This window comes from Anolis sagrei, chromosome 3 (assembly GCF_037176765.1).
Source record: "Anolis sagrei isolate rAnoSag1 chromosome 3, rAnoSag1.mat, whole genome shotgun sequence".
NCBI classification, from domain to species: Eukaryota; Metazoa; Chordata; class Lepidosauria; order Squamata; family Dactyloidae; genus Anolis; species Anolis sagrei.
In genome coordinates, this window is record NC_090023.1 from 195,868,697 (window position 1) to 195,887,841 (window position 19,145).

General features: G+C 37.9%; 1 protein-coding gene across 1 annotated transcript in view; it reads right to left on the reverse strand.

Annotated features, from left to right (window-relative positions):
• Window positions 1–19,145, reverse strand: part of DOCK1 (dedicator of cytokinesis 1) — a 530,863-nt gene that overhangs the window by 439,953 nt on the left and 71,765 nt on the right. The window contains exons 3-8 of the mRNA XM_060768624.2: window positions 14,821–14,861; window positions 12,400–12,455; window positions 8,561–8,657; window positions 7,747–7,895; window positions 1,034–1,169; window positions 289–446 (exon numbers count right to left, since the gene is read on the reverse strand). Of these exons, the coding sequence (XP_060624607.2) occupies window positions 289–446; window positions 1,034–1,169; window positions 7,747–7,895; window positions 8,561–8,657; window positions 12,400–12,455; window positions 14,821–14,861 (637 nt within the window). The remainder of the gene's footprint in view (window positions 1–288; window positions 447–1,033; window positions 1,170–7,746; window positions 7,896–8,560; window positions 8,658–12,399; window positions 12,456–14,820; window positions 14,862–19,145) is intronic.

Here is a 19,145-nt window from a genome sequence, read left to right on the forward strand (position 1 = left end):
ATGAGTTTTACTTCTTGAATGAAGTAGCAATTGTATATGGCACTAAAAAGAGGAGGAACATGGTGATGAATTTGTACCATAGATATCCCAAACCTTCAATACGTGTTTCACATGCTCTATTTTAGAAATGGCAAGCACACAATTATTTCTTCCCCTCTCTACCCTGTTTATTTTTTTCTAAACATAAGCTTTCAGATATTCATATCATTAGGTCCATGCCCTTGGGATTACTCAGGTCAAAAACCTAAATGTTAATAAACTAAACCAAGCATACTGTGCAGCACTGACCTGATAAACTTGGATTCCAAAGGATCATACAAAGACATCAAGACTTCAGCATCTTCTCCAATTTTACAGACAACATTTTTCAGGTTTACAAATAAGGCAAATGAAGGTGTAGCAGCAAACTTGGCTTGTCTGGTAATGTCAAGATTCTGTTTCTGAGACTAAATGAAAAATGGAGAGAAAGAAGCAGGATATAAATAAATAAAATAAACCACCACCACCATCATCATCTACATCAGTGGTTCTCAACCTGTGGGTCTCCAGGTGTTGAAGGTCAAAACATCTGCAGACCCACAGGTTGAGAACCACTGATCTACATAAATCCATGTATAATGGCACAAGTGACCCTGTTCTAACTAAAAAGCTGCTTGTATTATTTCAACACTTAGAGAGGAAATCTGTTTCCAAAAATCAGATTTCTGTGGACAGAAGGACTCTGTCTGAAGAAGGCACTCATTGTTGATTTGGAAAACATTCCCCTACCGTTTCCCAAAAGACACACACTTCAGTTCAGCCCAGTAAAAAGCTCTGGCCCTCAATGTAGTATTTTTTAGGGAATGAACTAGCTGTTGTAAGGAGGCTGGAGGAAGAGGTATCTACCTTTACCAGCAACTTTCATGCATCTCAATCTGGATCCAATACAGTGTCTTTTAGAAAAGATTTTATAGCTTGAATGCTACATTTAATCCTCACTGCCAACGACATACTTCATAATACAAACTGAGGAGAGTACACAATTCTATCTCACCTTTTCTTCTAGCAGCCTTTCCTCCACTTGCTTGGAAGCGATTTCATGTGCTCTAAAAAGGCTGATGGTGCTGGTTTGCTCTGGATCTAATATATTTCCATCTTCATCCCTTACCACTAGATCCAAGTCAAGAATTCTGTTTGAGAAGAGACATGTGGTTAAAGCTTGTGTGTCAGCTGCGCCCGTACCTTAGGAAGTCTGACCTGGCCTTGGTGGTCCACGCTCTGGTTACATCCCAAATAGATTACAGCAACACTCTCTACGTGGGGTTGCCTTTGAAGACTGTTCGGAAACTTCAACTAGTCCAATGGGCGGCAGCCAGATTACTCACCGGAGTGCCATACAGGGAGCACTCCACCCCCATGTTATGTCAGCTCCACTGGCTGCCGGTCCACTTCTGAGCACAATTCAAAATGCTGGTCTTGGCCTATAAAGCCCTATACGGTTCCGGCACAGCTTACTTATCCAAACGTGTCTCTCTCTATGTTATACCTTGTGGTCTAAGATCTCCTGGGGAGGCCCTGCTCTCGGTCCCACCAGGTTCGCAAACGCATCTGGTGGGGACGAGGGACAGGGCCTTCTCGGTGGTGACCTCCCACTTGTGGAATTTGTTCCCCAGTGAGGTTAGATCAGCATCTTCCCTCCTTTCCTTCAGGAAAAAACTAAAATCGTGGTTTTGGAACCAGGCCTTTGGCTAGTGGGTGTAGCAGCCCTTTGAACATGGAACTGGTCTTGATGACTGTTACCATAATTTGGAAACGGATATGTGATTATGTGATTGTGTGATGATATAACTAATTGTTACTGTTTTATACTTTTTATGTATTTATGTTTTATACTGGTGTTTTGTTATTGTGTCATCGAATTGCTGCCTATGTTAGTCGCTCTGAGTCCCCCCTCGGGGGTTGAGAAGGGCAGGGTAAAAATGCTGTAAATAAATAAAATAAAATACTATGGTCAACATGATATCTGATCAATGCAAGATACTCTTCAAATAGAACGAGTCTCCAATTCACACTCCTTCATGCTATTTTATAACACTGTTTCAATAATCAGGATGGGAAGAGGTGATGCTGAATTGATAATTTTTTTTCCTAATAATCATCTGAACCAACAGGTGCATATGTATGTCTTTTATGGCATATTCTACTCACCTGACTGAGAACAGTAAGGTTTGCTGGACCAAATCTATGAACACATTCTGGGATGTACCCATTTCTTATTGTTGTTGGTTTTTTTTAAAAAAAAACCAACTACTATGAGAAACATAATTATAACACCATAAATGCAAATTGAAATGAAAGGGCGATAAAAGGGAAAGGAAATGTCATGAGGTTTATGATTCCTAGAACTCCCCCACTTTATATCCAGAGCTGACTGCAACTGTTCACATTAGCAGAGAATGAAGTCAAATCACTTTTCTGTTTGAAACAAAATATGCTAATGAGTAAAGCCAAACTGGGACTCAATAAGAGAGAGAAGAGATTTATTTGATGTACCAGCAGGACAGGAAGAGAGAAAATGACCAAACACAAAAACGTTCCATCTTGCCTAGAAGGCATATAGGAAAGCATAGTCATTCCATAATTAGGCTACAGTGTTACTTCCATGAGATACTGCTATATGGTAGGAATAATTTTTCATTTTTAGCTAGAAATGAGCCAAAAACAACAACAACAAAAGCTGAAAGGGGTCAGAAAAAGCAGACTTATTTGGATGTAGTAATAGGAAATCAAATTGGAAAAGTTCCAGCTTTGCAGCCAATTAGCTGCTTTTCACATGGCAGCAGATTTGCTGTCCTCAAAACAAAAAGAAACTCAACAAAAATTATTGGAATGTAATGACTTTGCACCTTCTAAAACAGCTTTCCCTGGCCTTCCATGTTAATTACTTCATGAATTTATCAAGACAGGTAACTTATTTTTATTAAATGCTCCTACTTGTATAAAATGTCCTTAATAGAATTTCTAGATCCCTTGTCAAAAGTCAACACTATTCATCTGAAGACTAATCAAAATATTTCAGAAGTATTTTACTTTCTTGTAGAAATTACAACTAGTGTGCTATCTTACAAGTATTTTAGAAAATAACTGGGAAGATGAAACAATCTTGTTTGAAGAAATCCACCAGGCATTTAGTGGAGGCGTGATAAACAAATGTTTGCATCTAGAAATGTTTCTATCTGAAATGAAATAGTAATTTTTGCTTCATTAAGGGTAAAGTACATTACACAATTTCACTGAAATAAAAAAAAACTGCATTATATTATGACACAGATTTCACTCAAGAGATCTCAATTCACTTTTCTTCCCGGCGCTAAAGAGAACACTACAATCATTTTGGTAGTCCATCAAAACAACAATGAATAAAGATACAGTACAGGGTGTCCTATAATGTTTGAGCATTTAGCATTTGGAGATTGAATAATCAGTTCCTCATCCAGATGGCAAAATAAAATTGCTAGCAAATAATATTGACAACATCTGCTGAATTGTATGGGTAGAACAGCCCATATCTTTGACTTTAAATGTTCTATAACATAATGATTGTAATGGAGTTTTTCATAACCATTTCTGTTAATGAAGATGGAGTGACAGGAACTATTTGAGCATTATCGCTAGTCTGTACAACTGATTTTCCAGAAGCAATCTTGTCAGGCTCCCTAATGAAAGATCTAGGGAAAAAACATTTCAAGCAGAAATTTCACTCCCCCTACTCCCATGAATACAATCACTCTAAAACTTAGCAAATGTTCAGAATTCCACATTGCAACTGTGCTCAAGCCTGCCTTGAGGGAAGCCCTTCTCAATCAGCTTATAACAAAGGAATAGTGAATCATCTGCCAGAAAATTCAGCCATGAAATGTGTTTCAAAACACTCATGAAGGGAAATTTTCTATATTGTTGAAGAAGATCTATAATAGAGAGAAAACTGCCACTGAAGAAAGTGTGTCAACTTTTCCCAATACTTCCACTGGAGACCCTTCACAGATACCCTAGAGAGAGAGAAAAAGCTTGAACTCCACTTCCATAATCCGAACCTTCTAAATTGGTTACTTAAAAACCAATTTTGGTTCAAATGGCCCAAAAATAAAGGACAAATAATTCTGGAGATCTTAATCTATAGATGTACACTTAATTCTAAAAGTACAATTTCATCTATGTAATTTTCCCCAGGAATGTATTCAAAAAATATAGTCATCTTAATTTATTTAAAGGTCCCATTTATGCCATGTCAAAAAAAGAAATGTATTGGATAACTATTGCTCCTGTCACCCAAAATGATAATATTGCTAATATTACAATTCTACCCTTCTGAACATATTTTGTTTCATATTTTATTATGTTTATAGTTTTCAAAATCACCATTGGGAGAACTTTAATGTTTAAGTAATAGGTCGTTAGCAGAGTATTAATGTATATACTCATGTATAAATCAGCCTCATGTATATTTAGAGCCAAAATTATAGATTTTTGTATAAGCTACGGAAAAGTCAAGAGTCGTTCTTGAAGAAGGGAAAACACCAAAACCACCTCAAGGTGCCTTTTGCCACCACCATAATTAAAAAAGGCAAGTGGCACCACTGTGGAGTGAGCAGAGAGTCAGTGTTTCTTTTAGGTCCTTTAAAAATGGCATTCTACTCAAAGAAAGAGGTGGTTTCCATTAAGATATAGTACTGACACTGACCCTATGGATAAGCCAATCCAGTTCTCGTTTCATTTTTGACTAAAACATGACTAAGACTTATACATGAGTACATAGTGTCATGTATCATGTTCTGCAGTTGATGGTGGTTGGTGGTGGTAGGCTAGCAGTTGGTGATGGAAGGGCTAATGTGGGTCTTAGTTCTAATGGGTTGAGTAATCTTTAAGTAAGAGTTTATGGGTGAAAGCAATTAAGGATAGAGGTATGCAAGAGATAGGTTGCAGCTGGGTGTTTCTGGATATAATGAGCGAGCCTTGGGACTGATCTTTGGGAGAAAAGTATTTGTCTTATTTTGGTGATAGATGCTGCTGGTTTTCCCCCAGGTTTGTGGATTTTCGGGATCCTGACCTGTCTCCTGTACTCTTGGAACCCTGGAACCTTGAATCTCTGGACTGGCTTTTGACTACAGTATAGACTCTTGATCCCTAGACTTTGATCACTGAACACTCGGCGTTTTGACCACTGGACTGGACCCTTTTACTACGGTGTAGTTTTTGCTATCCGTTTTTGTTTATTCTGTGACTGAGTGCTATCTATATGTTTTATATTTTGGACTATTAAAACAGCCAGAAAGTAAGTGCTGTTTTAATTAAACTGTTTGATACAAACTGGGTGTTTGTTTGGTTCATCTCTACCTGAATAAGGCAGATCCCTGGCATTGTGACACATAGTAAGAGTGTGCAAGTCAGCAATAACCCATGCTGTTGTTGGTCTGGTTTTTGGCTCCCCTCTCCCACCCCAGTTCAGTTTACCAGGAAGTTCCTGAAACCGAGAAGGGGGATTCTGTTTTCGTTCTGTAAAACTGTGCCAATAGGGAAACTTTAGAGGCCCATTTCGCCATCATTTTTAGGCCTATTGATATGAAACTCATCTTACTTATAGGGGGCAAATTCGTAAAACATTCTGCCAAATTTCAGAACGTTTCACCAATCCAATAATTTCTGGGATTTTTAAGTTTTTGCCATAACATTTTTTTTATTTAAAAAAGCACAAGAGCACGTTCTGGGAATTTAAGTCTCAAGCAAATTCCACAAGAGGAAAGGAGAATGGATACAGTCAACTAGGCCTCTGTTTGGTGGAGAGAGAAAGTGAGACACACAGAGAGATAAAAAACTTAACTCCTATCTTGTCCAGGAAGGGAGCAAAAAGGTTCCTTCAATGTGCATGCTACACAAAGTGCTACTGGGAAAGCAAGTTCCCATTTACTTCAAGAGGGCACTGGGAGGGACGCTTTGGGAAGGGATGGAGGAGGCTGCCAGGGAAGAAAGAGAAGGAGCCACAGTTTGCTTGATTTGTGAGGCTGCCCTACCCATATGTCGCCTTTGCCTCAGGTAGAGTGCGGCTCAGCCCCATTAGCCACCATTAGCTAAAAAGATGCAGCTACTGTGATCCATCTCAGCTAAGCCTTTGGCTGCCCCCTGCCAGTGTCATTTTCATAGATTTGGCAGCATTATCTCCTGAATCCAGTACACCAAAATGATATTGTGCACACCCCTAGTACATAGTTTTTTTACACCTTGGTAAACAAAAACTTACACTCCAAAAATATTTATTTAAAGAAGAAACACAAACTGAAATATGTAACTACACTACCAATGGGAACTTCCTTCTAAAATGTTTTGGGTAAGGAAAGAACTGACATTCTAGGTACAGTGGAAGCATTAGGACACATATTTAATCCATTCTGAGACATCGGTTTTTAAAGCCAAAAGTATTCAAATTAATTTCAGCATATCTAAAATGTTGATTTTTAGCCATAATACAAAAGTGGTTAGATGTTTTATTGGAAGATTTGGCTTTTAAGCCCAGTACAATATTTATTTAGTACTGGAATAAAACTATAAATTGGTTGCTGGCAGCTTTTTCATGTGATGGTAAACCATAATGCCGTACAATCTATGCATGTTGCAATTAACTGAGCAAGTGTCAGTCACTACTCTATCCATCCTCTGCCTGAGTAACCAGGTGGAGAGGTGTGGATACTTCAGCTTTTTAAACTTTAACTTGCCATTCTGTCTCAACTATCATTATCATAAATTATAGGTTGTTCTGCACCTGCCAAATTCTAAGTGTGGATTTAAACATTATGGACTGGAACCAACTAGCACTGTGCTATCCAGAATCTGAGATTTCAAGGGCAAGCAAACTGTGAAGAACTAGAAGGGGAATAAAAGCTTCCCAATTCTTTTTCCCAGGTGAAAAAAAGAGATGAAGCATGGAAGCCTACCATTCATTCCAGTCTGTACATGTAAAGCTAAATTGTGTTTTTTTCCAATACTGATATTGTTTTATTTTCAATATACCTTTCCGCTCGTGTTCAGAACATGTAAGCTTCAAATATTTGCTATAAGAACTGGTTATTCAGTGCTAACTGGATAGGATCTGTGATGTCACAAAACTATAATCCATCCCAAGAGTAGTTTTGTAACATGTTTCTGTGCAAGATTATTTTTAAAAAACGATAAAGCAACAGACTGGAATTACAAGAATGAACACCTGACACTAAAAACAACACAACCAGTTATCCTGAAAAAGAGGAAAGGCTGATAAGTTAACTAGAATTAAATCGGCTTCTATTAATTTGTCATTTTGGTTATAACTAAGAGGAACTAGCTTGTACGACAGCCAAAAGGGAGAACCTAGTCACAGTAGTCCATGCACTGGTAACTTCCACATTAAAGTACTGTAACATGTTCTACATGGGGCTGCCCTTGCAGAATACTTGAAATCTGCAGCTAGTGAAAAATAGAGCAGCTCGACTGTTAACTGGAATATTAAAAAAAAAAAAAAAAAAAAAACAGGATGTAATGGAAGTCTTTAAAAAAACTGCATTGATTGGCAGTGTATTTCTGGTCAGAATTCAATGTGCTTGTGATGACATTTACAGAACCAAACACAAAAGAGGAGTACTCAAGAGAGAGAGAGAGAGAGAGAGAGCGAAAGAAAGAGAATGAAAAAGAGAGGGAAGAAAGAGGAGCATTACTCATTTTACATTAGGCATCACAAACCTGTTTCCATAATCAATTTTGGCCGTGACTTTCTTTTTCATTTCCTTGAGTTCATCCTGGGGCAGGGTACCAGAAAGTATTTGTGATCTCCATTCAATAAGATCATATATCATGTGCCTTACGCTATGGAACATTTCTCTGTTGTCTTGCTATAAGAAAGGAAAACACAACACATTAGTTCTCTTCTGATTATAACTTAGTAAGGTAAAGGTTTCCCCTGACATTAAGTCTAGTCGTGTCCGACTCTGGGGGGTGGTGCTCATCTCCATTTCTAAGCGGAAGAGCCAGCGTTGTCCATAGACGCCTCCTAGGTCATGTGGTCGGCACAAATTCATGTAGCACCAATACCTTCTCACAGATGCAGTACCTATTGATCTACTCACATTTGCATGTTTTTGAACTACTAGGTTGGCAGAAGCTGGGCTTGACAGCGGGAGCTCAGCCCTCACCAGATTCAAACCGCCAACCTTTCGGTCAGCAAGTTCAACAGTTCAGTGGTTTAACCCGCTACACAACAGCGGCCTCTTATAGTAATAAGTATCTTGATAAAAAGGAAAATCAACTTTACAAACCAGAATAGGGTCTTTTGGATCCTACAAAAGCACCTGAATTTAGTCTGGTCACCCTTGTTCCCTTTTTTAAAACAACAAATGCTTAGAAATCTGGCAGTTTTATATACAAAGCATTTGTCTATCACTAAAGCACTGCCTTATTAACATCTGAAATAACCTCAGCTTGTCTTTTTATTGGTCCATTTATAGAGTGACTAGTACATTTCCAAATCCAATACTTTTAGGAAATGTATTCTACTTACAATATAGAGCTGCCGCCATATTGTGGACCATTCCCGTAGTGTGGTTGTAACCTCCTGAATGAGTGGAAGTTCGCTGGGTATAACAGTTTCATGTTGTCTAAGAAATGGGAGATAATAAATAATTGGCACAGCAAAGAAAAACAACATTTAAAAAAATCAGAGAGACAAAATCTTTCAAGATATTATCTGTGCATGAATCATTAAAAGATAATAGCCTTTAATTATTCTATTCTAGACAACTCCTACTATACTTTTTGACTTATCAACTCATAATCATACCTTTCATAAAATATATTTGAAAGCATAAAAAACTGGATATATTCCAAGAAAGGCTAATTATATAGTATTCATAAACAGAAAGCCAACTAGACTTCAGATGTGACTATAAGTTATTCTGTTCAACCTCAAACATTGCTAATTTGATGACAAGGGAGCCTATTTTGCAAGTCATTTAATCTTCATGCTTCTAAATTACTACATTCAAATAATCTATTGGATGAATATTATACAGCTAAAGCACTCCACAGTTATGTCAGGAGTACAGTTCTAAGTGAAAGAATGTTGTTGTCAGTCAGGAAGTTGCAAAATAATCAAATGATTAGCGCTTTCACAATTTACATATGTTTAAAAGGCATAAAAATGAGTCTGCCACCGAGGAAAAGTCAATGTTTTTGTACATTTTACACTTGTTGTTTCTTTCTTTTCATGTATTATCTTTCCCATTTTGAAGCCGCATTCATAGGAAATGACCCTTGAATTGTTCCTATCACATTTTGCTTGTAAATAACTCCCAGTCTCTGCAATCCCAGATCCAAGGACAACAGAATATATATAACACATCTGAAATGGAAATAGAGCTCCTCTTCAATGCAGGAGAATAAAGGCCTGGCAGAATAAGGTTACACGAATGATTTGTGATCTGGAAAATATATTTCCTAACAGATCTTGTTAGGAAAGTAGCAGATACCCTATTCATCTTTTTTTCTGTCAGGGGTAAAACAGCTTAAAAGACCCAAGAGTTATCTGTGGGCACTTTAACAAACTGAAGCAGGCAAAGTTAATATCCATTTTAAAGGAAGAGTAATTATAAAATGCATTATTAAGGAGAGAGATATGTATTCCTTTTCCTAAAGCATTTAGATCAAGACTGAATTATTCCCTTAAGAAAATATACTACTCTCAACCTCTATAAGCACTGGGGAACATTTCCTCTTTGCATTACAGCATTTGTGCAGCTGTAAGGTACTGTCACACTGGAGGATCGCATTTACTAAAAGCCGTCACACGCAGGAGAACATGTCACCTGTTTCTATTGATGCAAATGTCCAGAGGGTTGACCTGAACCACAAATATCATCTTTGAACACTCTTTGAAAATGGACTGGGAATTGTGCAGCATCCAAATGTTGGTAGATTACAACTCCCAATGGTCCTAGCTAACTAGATGAATGTTACATTACCGCAACATCTGTAAGGTTACATTATTTTCACCCATGGGGCGTATCTCATACCAATCTCATACATTTTTTTTCCGAAATACTTTTACTTGTTCAACTTCCAGTTACTCCATCAATCTCTCTATATTCCCTTATACACTATTTGTACCACCAGAAAGATTTCTGTAAATATAAAATTACAGCAAATGAGGTTTATACTCATGTATACATCCAGATATTATAGTTTTGGAAACACATGAAAAAACTTATCCATGGTCAATGTCAGTACTGTATCTGAATTCTTGCCAAAACAGAAACAATTCCCTTCTCTGAGTAGAGTGGTAAAAGATGAAAACTTAGTCCATCTTGGGAAAATGTAAAAGAAGCACCAACATTTCTGATCCCCCAGGAGCACTAAAGCACGCCCAAATTTGGATGGATTGTTGTTCCCTCGTTTCTCTCTGAAAAATCCTATCCAGTTATATTTTTTCCTGTTCACGTCAGCATATTTTCAATTTTAATCTATTACATTTGGCCCAGCCATTTTAAAACTGTTTATATGTCACTATTGATAGTTGTTTTGTTATGTGATTTATATGATTTGTATTTTATTGATTGTTTATTAATGTTGTGTTATTGATGTTGTTTGATGTATTTTGGGCTTGCCCTTATGTAAGCCGCACCGAGTCCCATGGGGAGATGGTAGCGGGGTACAAATAAAGTATTATTATTATATAGAGTATTATTATTATTATTATTATTATTATTATTAATAATAATACCTGGGAGTTACTCTCGACCATACTCTGACTTACAAGAAGCACTACTTGAATATCAAGCAAAAAGTGTGCTTTGAAATGACTGAACAGAAGCTCTCTGAAGCTTTAGGTGCTCTTACTGCCTATTACAGGGAAAACCAGCTGATTCCTAATCCATCCAAAACGCAGGCATGCGCTTTTCCCCTTAAGAACAGACAAGCATCTCGAGCTTTGAGGATTACCTGGGAAGGAATCTCACTGGAGCACTGCAGTGCACCAAAATACCTGAGAGATATCCTGGACCGTGCTTTGACTTACAAGAAGCACTGCTTGACAATAAAACACAAAGTGGGCACTAGAAATAATATCATATAAAAGCTGACTGGCACAACCTGAGGATCACATCCAGACACAGTGAAGACATCTGCCCTTGCGCTTTGCTGCTCTGCTGCTGAATTTGCATGCCCAGTGTGGAATACATCTCACCATGCTAAAACAGTGGATGTGGCTCTTAATGAGACATACTACATTATCACAGGATGTCCATGCCCAATACCATGGGAGAAATTATACTATTTAGCCGGCATTGCACCAACTGACATTCATCTGGAAGTAGCATCCTGTAATGAAAGGACCAAGGCAGTGACATCTCCAGCCCATCCTCTGTTCAGATATTAGCTAGCAAGCCAACACCTTAAATCAAGAAATAGCTTCCTAAGATCGACAGAGATACTCGCAGGAACACATCAGCAAGCAAGGATCCAAAAGTGGCAGGTTAAAACCCAGAACCTCAATCGGTGGCTGATACCAGATGAGAAACTCCCCCCTGGGCATGCATAAGACTGGGTGACTTGGAAGGCACTGAACAGACTGTGCTCTGGCACCACAAGATGCAGAGCTAACCTTAAGAAATGGGGCTACAAAGTGGAGTCCACGACATGCGAGCGTGGAGAAGAGCAAACCACAAACCACTTACTACAATACAGCCTGAGCCCTGCCACATGCACAATGGAGGACCTTCTTACAGCGACACCAGAGGCACTCCATGTGGTCAGCTTCTGGTCAAAGGAAATTTAGTATAATGCCATGTTTTTAACTTTGTGGTTTTTCTGTATGTATTGTCAATTCACTTCTGACACAATAAATAAATACATTTCCAACCTCACCACCACGGCATCGCTTCTGGCTATGTTCAAGACCTACATGGGTAAATGGTGCTGATGCGTTCCTCTCTCCATGGAATAACTATCAAGTTACCCATGAGTCATATCAAAATCTTTAATTTTGGTCCCAAAACCTACCCACAGCTTATATATGACATTGACTGATACACAAATATATTTGGTACTCTCATAAATGTCTGTGGTTCATAGGATTTCAAGGAACACAAAATTAGAAAATCATTTTCATTCTTTCACTCCACTACATTATCTTAAGAAATAACATAATGATTCACCCAAATCCTACACAAAATAATTGTCTATTAATCTTTATCTCTTCATATTCCCTTGTTCTAATATGGTCTTGGAAAGAAAAAGAAACTTCATTTACTGCAAAGTCGTCATCCCCCCCCCCCCCCTCTCTCTCAAGGGGAAAAACCATGCAGATATTTTCAGTGTTAACTGTTTAAGAACAAAAAAACTTACCCTTTTCCTTCAACAATTGCTTCTTTCAGCTGGACATAGGAAGCCGGAAATATGCCCTTTAAGATGAAAAATCAATGTTTTATTGTTTTAGCTGCATGTTGGATAAAGATTAAGATTTCACAATTAAGATCATCATCAAATTCTTTTCTTTAAATACTGTTTGACATTGCCTTCATCTGTGAGGTCTTCCCTTTGTTTTTCTTGTAAATTCAAAAATATTTCCAAATAATAACAGGAGCTTCTGAGCCATGGTTCTTGAACACCTTCGCTTTTTAAAAAATTAAGGGGCCGACGAGTTGGATCATGTGATTTTAATATTTTTATTAGGTGTTTTAATTCTTATATTCTTATATTTCATGTTTTAAGTGCCCTTTTATTTTATCTTATGGTGAACTGTCCTTTTGATTTTATGCCTAGTTATATGTTGTTGGTTTGAGATTTGGTTTATGTATGTAAGGCATTTAATGTTGCCATTATTTTTGTGTAATAAGCACAAAAGAAATAGCCATAACTGTAGTGAGAAAGGTATAGAGACACAAAGTCAGTAAGAAGGTAAAAAAAACCAAGTGCTCCAGTATTCATTTAAAGAAAGGATCTGGCTTCAGCCAATAACTTTGTTGGGGAATAATCTGTATATGGATACTCATGTTACTTTAGTTAAATAACTGTCCTGTGACATCCGTCAGGACTGGGTTCTCTCCCACATACAGGCTCCCAGCTTAGCTTTACTCCTTGGTGTAGATCTGGGGCTGGATGTCTAGGTTTTAGCTTTGGCCAGAATTGCATTTGAACAGTGGCGCACATTCCTGGAGAAGTCAGTTCTGACTCTTGCTGAAGCTAGACTGCCATATAACCCAGTTTCAGAATGCAGATTAACTGTGCTGGACTGGATAATAGGGCAGTGTAGACTCATATAATCCTGTCCAATGCAGTTAATCTGCACTGTGGAACCCCCAGTGGCGCAATGAGTTAAAACCTTGTGCCAGTAGGAGTGCTGACAGAGAGGTCAGCAGTTCGAATCCAGGGAGAGTGGGTTGAGCTCCCTCTGTCAGCTCCAGCTCCCCATGTGGGGACATGAGAGAAGCCTCCACAAGGATGGTTAAACATCAAACATCTGGGCATTCCCTGTGCAACATCCTTGCAAACGGCCATTTCTCTCACACCAGAAGTGACTTGCAATTTCTCAAGTCGCTCCTGACACACAAAAAAAAATCTACACTGTGAAACTGGATTATATAGCAGTGTAGATCCAGCCTATTTTGAAACATGTCTTGACTATATTTTGTTTGTGGTCTATTCTAACGCAGTCTATGTGGGGCTTAGGAAACTGTTTAGAAAGGAGCAAACTACAGTCTGGGGAAAAAATGAGCAAATTCCTATGCACACTGCACATATCTTATTTGAAGTGCAAATAATAAGAAGAACAATATAGTATTAGAGGACCACATCCGGCTAGCGAGCAGTACTTTGGGGATACCTGGTCCAGACAATATCTAAGACCATGTCTCCTTATACATGTATCCTTATACATGTCTTTCTCACAGTTCCACCACCACCACCAGTTCACAGGTATGTTTACTAAGGACTTAGGAGAACCATCTCTGGTGCTGCTTCCACACTATGGAACTCATTTTTGCGGGAGGTCTACCTGTGCCCCTCAATGTTCTTTTTCTGCCAGCAGATGAATAATATGTCTTTATTCAGAGTAGAATTTGAATTTTAATTACAAGCATAAAGTGGTGTGCTGTGTTTTTAATCTTGCAGTGGAAATTATGCTTTAAGTACTTCTAACTATTTTAATCATGTTTTTATAAAAGAATATTACTATTTAATTGCATTTTTAACTTTTGTAAACTAATGTGCTAGCTCAATCTTTTTAAAATTGTTATAAGTTGCCTTGAATTTCACCCTAAGAGAACGGCAGGATATAAATCCAATAAATAAGTAAGTAGTAAGTATTTTCTTTTATTTCTATGACCAAATATTTTTAATACTTATGAACTATTCTTAACAGGTTACTTAAATACAATATTCATTTAAATAAAATTTCAAAGTTACTGCCAGTTTTAGCATACTCTTTTCCCAACCTAATTCTGTAAACACACCCATACACACACAAATCAACAGTCTACTGGAAGAAAAAAATGGAATATATACCAGTGTGCTTTTATTGCTTTTCAAGAAGCAGATTAATTTTCTGAATTAATCCATTGCATTAGCAAAACACAAAAAAAACTGAAACCATCATTAAAAGCAATATTAGCCAGTAAAACTTTTATTTCACAGAAGTTTCTAATTCATCTTTCAATTACAAGTTTCAAAAGGGAATAGTACCTCTTGAAGAAGTGCTATGAAATACCTAAGCCATGAGGACAACATTTTAAAAGAAAGGAAATTTAAAAGGGGAAACAAAATACTTACTTTTTTGGATTTTTTCCTTAACGTGTAACCTCTGTACCAACCTGAAAGATAAGATTTCTTAATATGGTTGTGTAAACTAACTGGAAGAATGAACTTTATCACAGATTTTCATGAAAGGAGTAATTCTATTCACATTAGCAAAGGACAATGTTAGTTCAGAGCCAAACCTATCCAGGGATCAATATCAATATCAAAGTCATCTCTGGATAATCACTTAAAGATGCTAGTTTCATGCTGATTCCTAATTTATCTTTCAATTACAAGTCTGTAAATGAAAAAGCAGGGGTTTTATTAATTAGCAGTCCACATCTATTGAGCTTACTGCCCCAACATAATCCATGTGATTCCATTACAATATTTTAATTCTCAATTTTGCAATTGTCATGTTTTGATTTTATTAATACTGTATCATTCATTTTAAGGAAAACTTGGGGAGAGTGTGACCCACAAATCACATGTGGACCACATGAGTGGTTGATGTATTACAGGGGAGGGCAAATCCTCATAGAAATGCTCCAAACTCACATTACCCCCCCCCCCCCACAAATGAAGCTGTCCATGAAAGTAATGTTGCTATTTTCCCCATAAATCCATATATAGTTCGAATCCGCAGAACGGGGTAAGCTCCTATTGTTAGCCCCAGCTTCTGCCATCTTAGCAGGTTGGTAATTACTGGTGTATCTCTGCATGCTTGTAATCTACTAAGAGAACACACAAGCAGACAATCTTTGCAGTTTATTTGACATCTGGTAGGCAACCCAGGTTGCATATGCACATAGTGCAATGGAGGGTCTTTCTATTTATCTGCATCCCAGGGATTCTGAGTAAGGACATTGAGATGGAGATGAGGTTAAAGTACCCCTTCCAATGTCAAATGAGCTTCATTCTTACAACTGAAATGAGAAGGATTCTTTAAACGCACTGCTTCCAGGATACTCTGTGTTGTGATATAGGGCAAATAGCATTGACTTTGCCTATGAAGCCTATTGACTAGAATGAACCTGACTCTATATTTTAGGTGGGTCTGCATTTCAATAAATATGTTTTCAAGGGCCTTTCCCCCCCCCCCTTTCCTACATTAAAAACAGATGTGAAGGTGCCAAAAACATCTCTCCTTCTGTTCGTTACACAGATTTTCCCCACTAACACTCTATTGTGGTATAATTATTTCAGCCCATCAAAACATTTTTCACATTTGTGGAGGCAGGCTACCATGCCAAGGAAACAAAGAGGCAATTTTTCAGTCATTGTGCCCCTCAATCCACAACACATCTGCAAGTGATCAGCATTATGTGCATTTATGACTAGCAAGCCCATTCTGGTTTAGTATGTCCATTTAATTTGTTTAAAAAAAACCACACACACAACAGCCATTCACATAAAATGGTGGCACTGTGCCAGGCAAATTGGGAGTGATCTTTCATACAAACTGTACCCAATTCAACACAAAACTGGCAAGCAAATCCGCATTGTAAACTGTTCTGCATGTCAACCTCTGTAAATATTGGTTCACCACACATCCCAATCCCCTAGAGAATTCAAAGATAAATTTTACAACAAAGATACTTAAAAGACTAGTCGGTTTCAGGATGTATTTACATAATGAGTTTCTTCTCATTAAATCCATTCTTTGTGTATGCTATATGGAGGGCTTGCCTCTTTCATCTAAGAAAAAGGAATGAAATCAAGGGATAGTGCATTTCTGAGTAAAATTTGGGCTAGACAATGCTACTGTTAGCCGGATTGAAAATTGGCTGACCAGCTGAACCCAAAGGGTGTTCATCAATGGCTCCCCTTCATCCTGGACAGACGTGACTAATAGGATGCTGTCCTAAGCCCAGTGCTGTTCATCATCATTATTAATGGCTTGGATGAAGGTATAGAGAGGGCGTGCTTATCAAATCTGCAGATGACACCAAATAGGGAGGGATAGCTAATACTCCACAAGATCAAAAGCCAAAAAGACCTTAACAGATTAAAGAGATAGACCAATTCAAGGAAAATGGATTTCAACAACGAGAAATGTAAAGTACTCTACCTGGGCAGAAAACATGAAATGCAGAGATAGAAGATCTGTGAAACCTGGCTTGACAACAGTACATATGAAAGGATCTAGGGATCTTAGTAGACCACAAGCTGAACATGATTCTAGGCTTTATCAAAAGTAGTGTCAAAGGAAGTCATTGCCCTATTCTCTTCTGCTCTGATCAAACGTTACCTTGAATACTGTATCCAGTTCTGGGCACCACAATTGAAGGGGACTGACAAGCTAAAATGTGTCCCAAGAAGTAACCAAAACGTTCAAAGATTTGGAACCCAGGCCCTATGAGGAATGATTGAGGGAGCTGGGTACGTTTAGCTTAGAGAAATAAAGACTGAGATGGAACATGATAGCCATGTTTAAATATTGGAAAACATGTCACCCTGAGAGGGGGGGGGGGGCAAGCTTATTACCTGCTGCTGTGGAGACTAGAACATAGAGCATTAGATTCAGATTACAGGAAAAGATTCCCACCTAAACATTAGGAAGAACTTCCAGACAGTAAGAGCTGTTCAGCAGTGGAATAAGCTGCCTCAAAGCGTGGTGGAATCTCTTTCTATGGAGGATTTTAAGTAGATGCTGGATGGCCATATGTTGAGGATGCTTTGATTGTGTGTTCCTGCATGGGAGGGGGTTAGGCTTGGATGTCAACTGAGTGTCCTCCAGTTCTATGATTCTGTGCTTTGCATGCAAAAGGTTCCTGCATCATCAGGAAAAAAAACTACAAAAGTTCTGCCCAAACCCATGAAAGTTTCTTTCAGTCTTTGTGGAGAATTACTGGGCTAGATGGATCCCTGATTTGACTCAATTGCAGGAAACTTCCTATGTTCTTAAATCACATCGTAAATGAGGAAGGCTACAGGATTTCTCATCTATCTCTCAATCTGTGTTAAAAATAATGTTTTATAATCAAGAAAACTGCAGACAGAAAGCAAATAGAGAAGACAGCTTTCTTTCCTACTCTAGTTGTCAAAACAGACAGAAAAGATTTTTCAGCTAATTTATTTGGCAGCTATCTAACAAGAAGGTTGCTATTAATATTCATTACAAAGATGCTGTTCTCTGGAGTGCCTTTTGACAAAAAGCATGGATATGGTGGTTGAAAATGCAGAAAGAAAACTAAGTTCTAATCCGAGATTCTTATCCACGAAACCCTCAGGAGTGCAGGATTGGGGGGGGGGGGGGGGGAGGGGATAGCAAGTAATTTATACCGGATAATAGAGGTATCGCAGGAATAAAATCAAATATTCAGTCACAAGGGAGGTAAAAGTATGACCTCCATGGTGATAAAGATACCTTGGCAGCCTGAAAGATACAGAACCAGCAGAAAGGACATTTTAAGGTCATCATGGACAACAATGAGACTCTAGGAACAAGAGTGATGGAATTCAAAATCTTACCAGCTATTAATTGTAACCTTTTTGTGAAGGAAGCTTTTTACCATATCCTCATTCTACCACCCTCGCTGAGGGTTATACTGACCAACCATTCCAACAATAGAAATTAGAAGTCATCTCAACTCTGAGACAAATCCATTATAGTTTCAAGAGCACCACACCAAGGTATATGTTTTTTTTCCAGCAGACCAGTCACCAAAGACCTCAAACTATATTTCCATACAGACTTGGTACTGTGTCAGGAAACTGGACTTTATCTTGAAAACCTGATCCTTTTGCCACTTAAAAATCCCATCTCTTAATCTTATTCTTCAAATCTTAGAATGAAGTTTGAGGACACTCAAAAAGTGAGTCTCATAAATATACAATGTGCCCTACATACCATGACTAAGTTGATGCAAGTGGTGAAAAAACTCACAGCATGTAATTTTGTGGGTAGATGGGAAGTAGCACTTCCATTTATCATTTACCGTTTATTATTTAAAGTTTATCATTTTTATTTAAAGCAGCATAATAATAATCTTAGAGGACTATGTTAATAATTGTTTAATAAATATTAAATATTAGATCATTAAGAATACCAATATTCAAACATTCATGCTACTAAACCTTGGAAAATGTTAAGGAAGAAAGTGCAAAAGCAGCAGTACACCTAAATGTTAGGACAAGAATAATGGCCAAAAAAGAACTGTATAACTTTTGAGGGTGATAATAAAGACATCAAAGTTGTTTCAGATTTTCTATACCTGGACTTAGTCATCAATCAATATAGAATGTACAGTCAGGAAACCGAAGGGGGGGGGGGGGTAAGGTTGGGAAGGGCAGCTTTGAAAGAACTAGACAAGATCTTCAGGTATAAAGATGTATCAGTGAGCACCAAAGTTTGG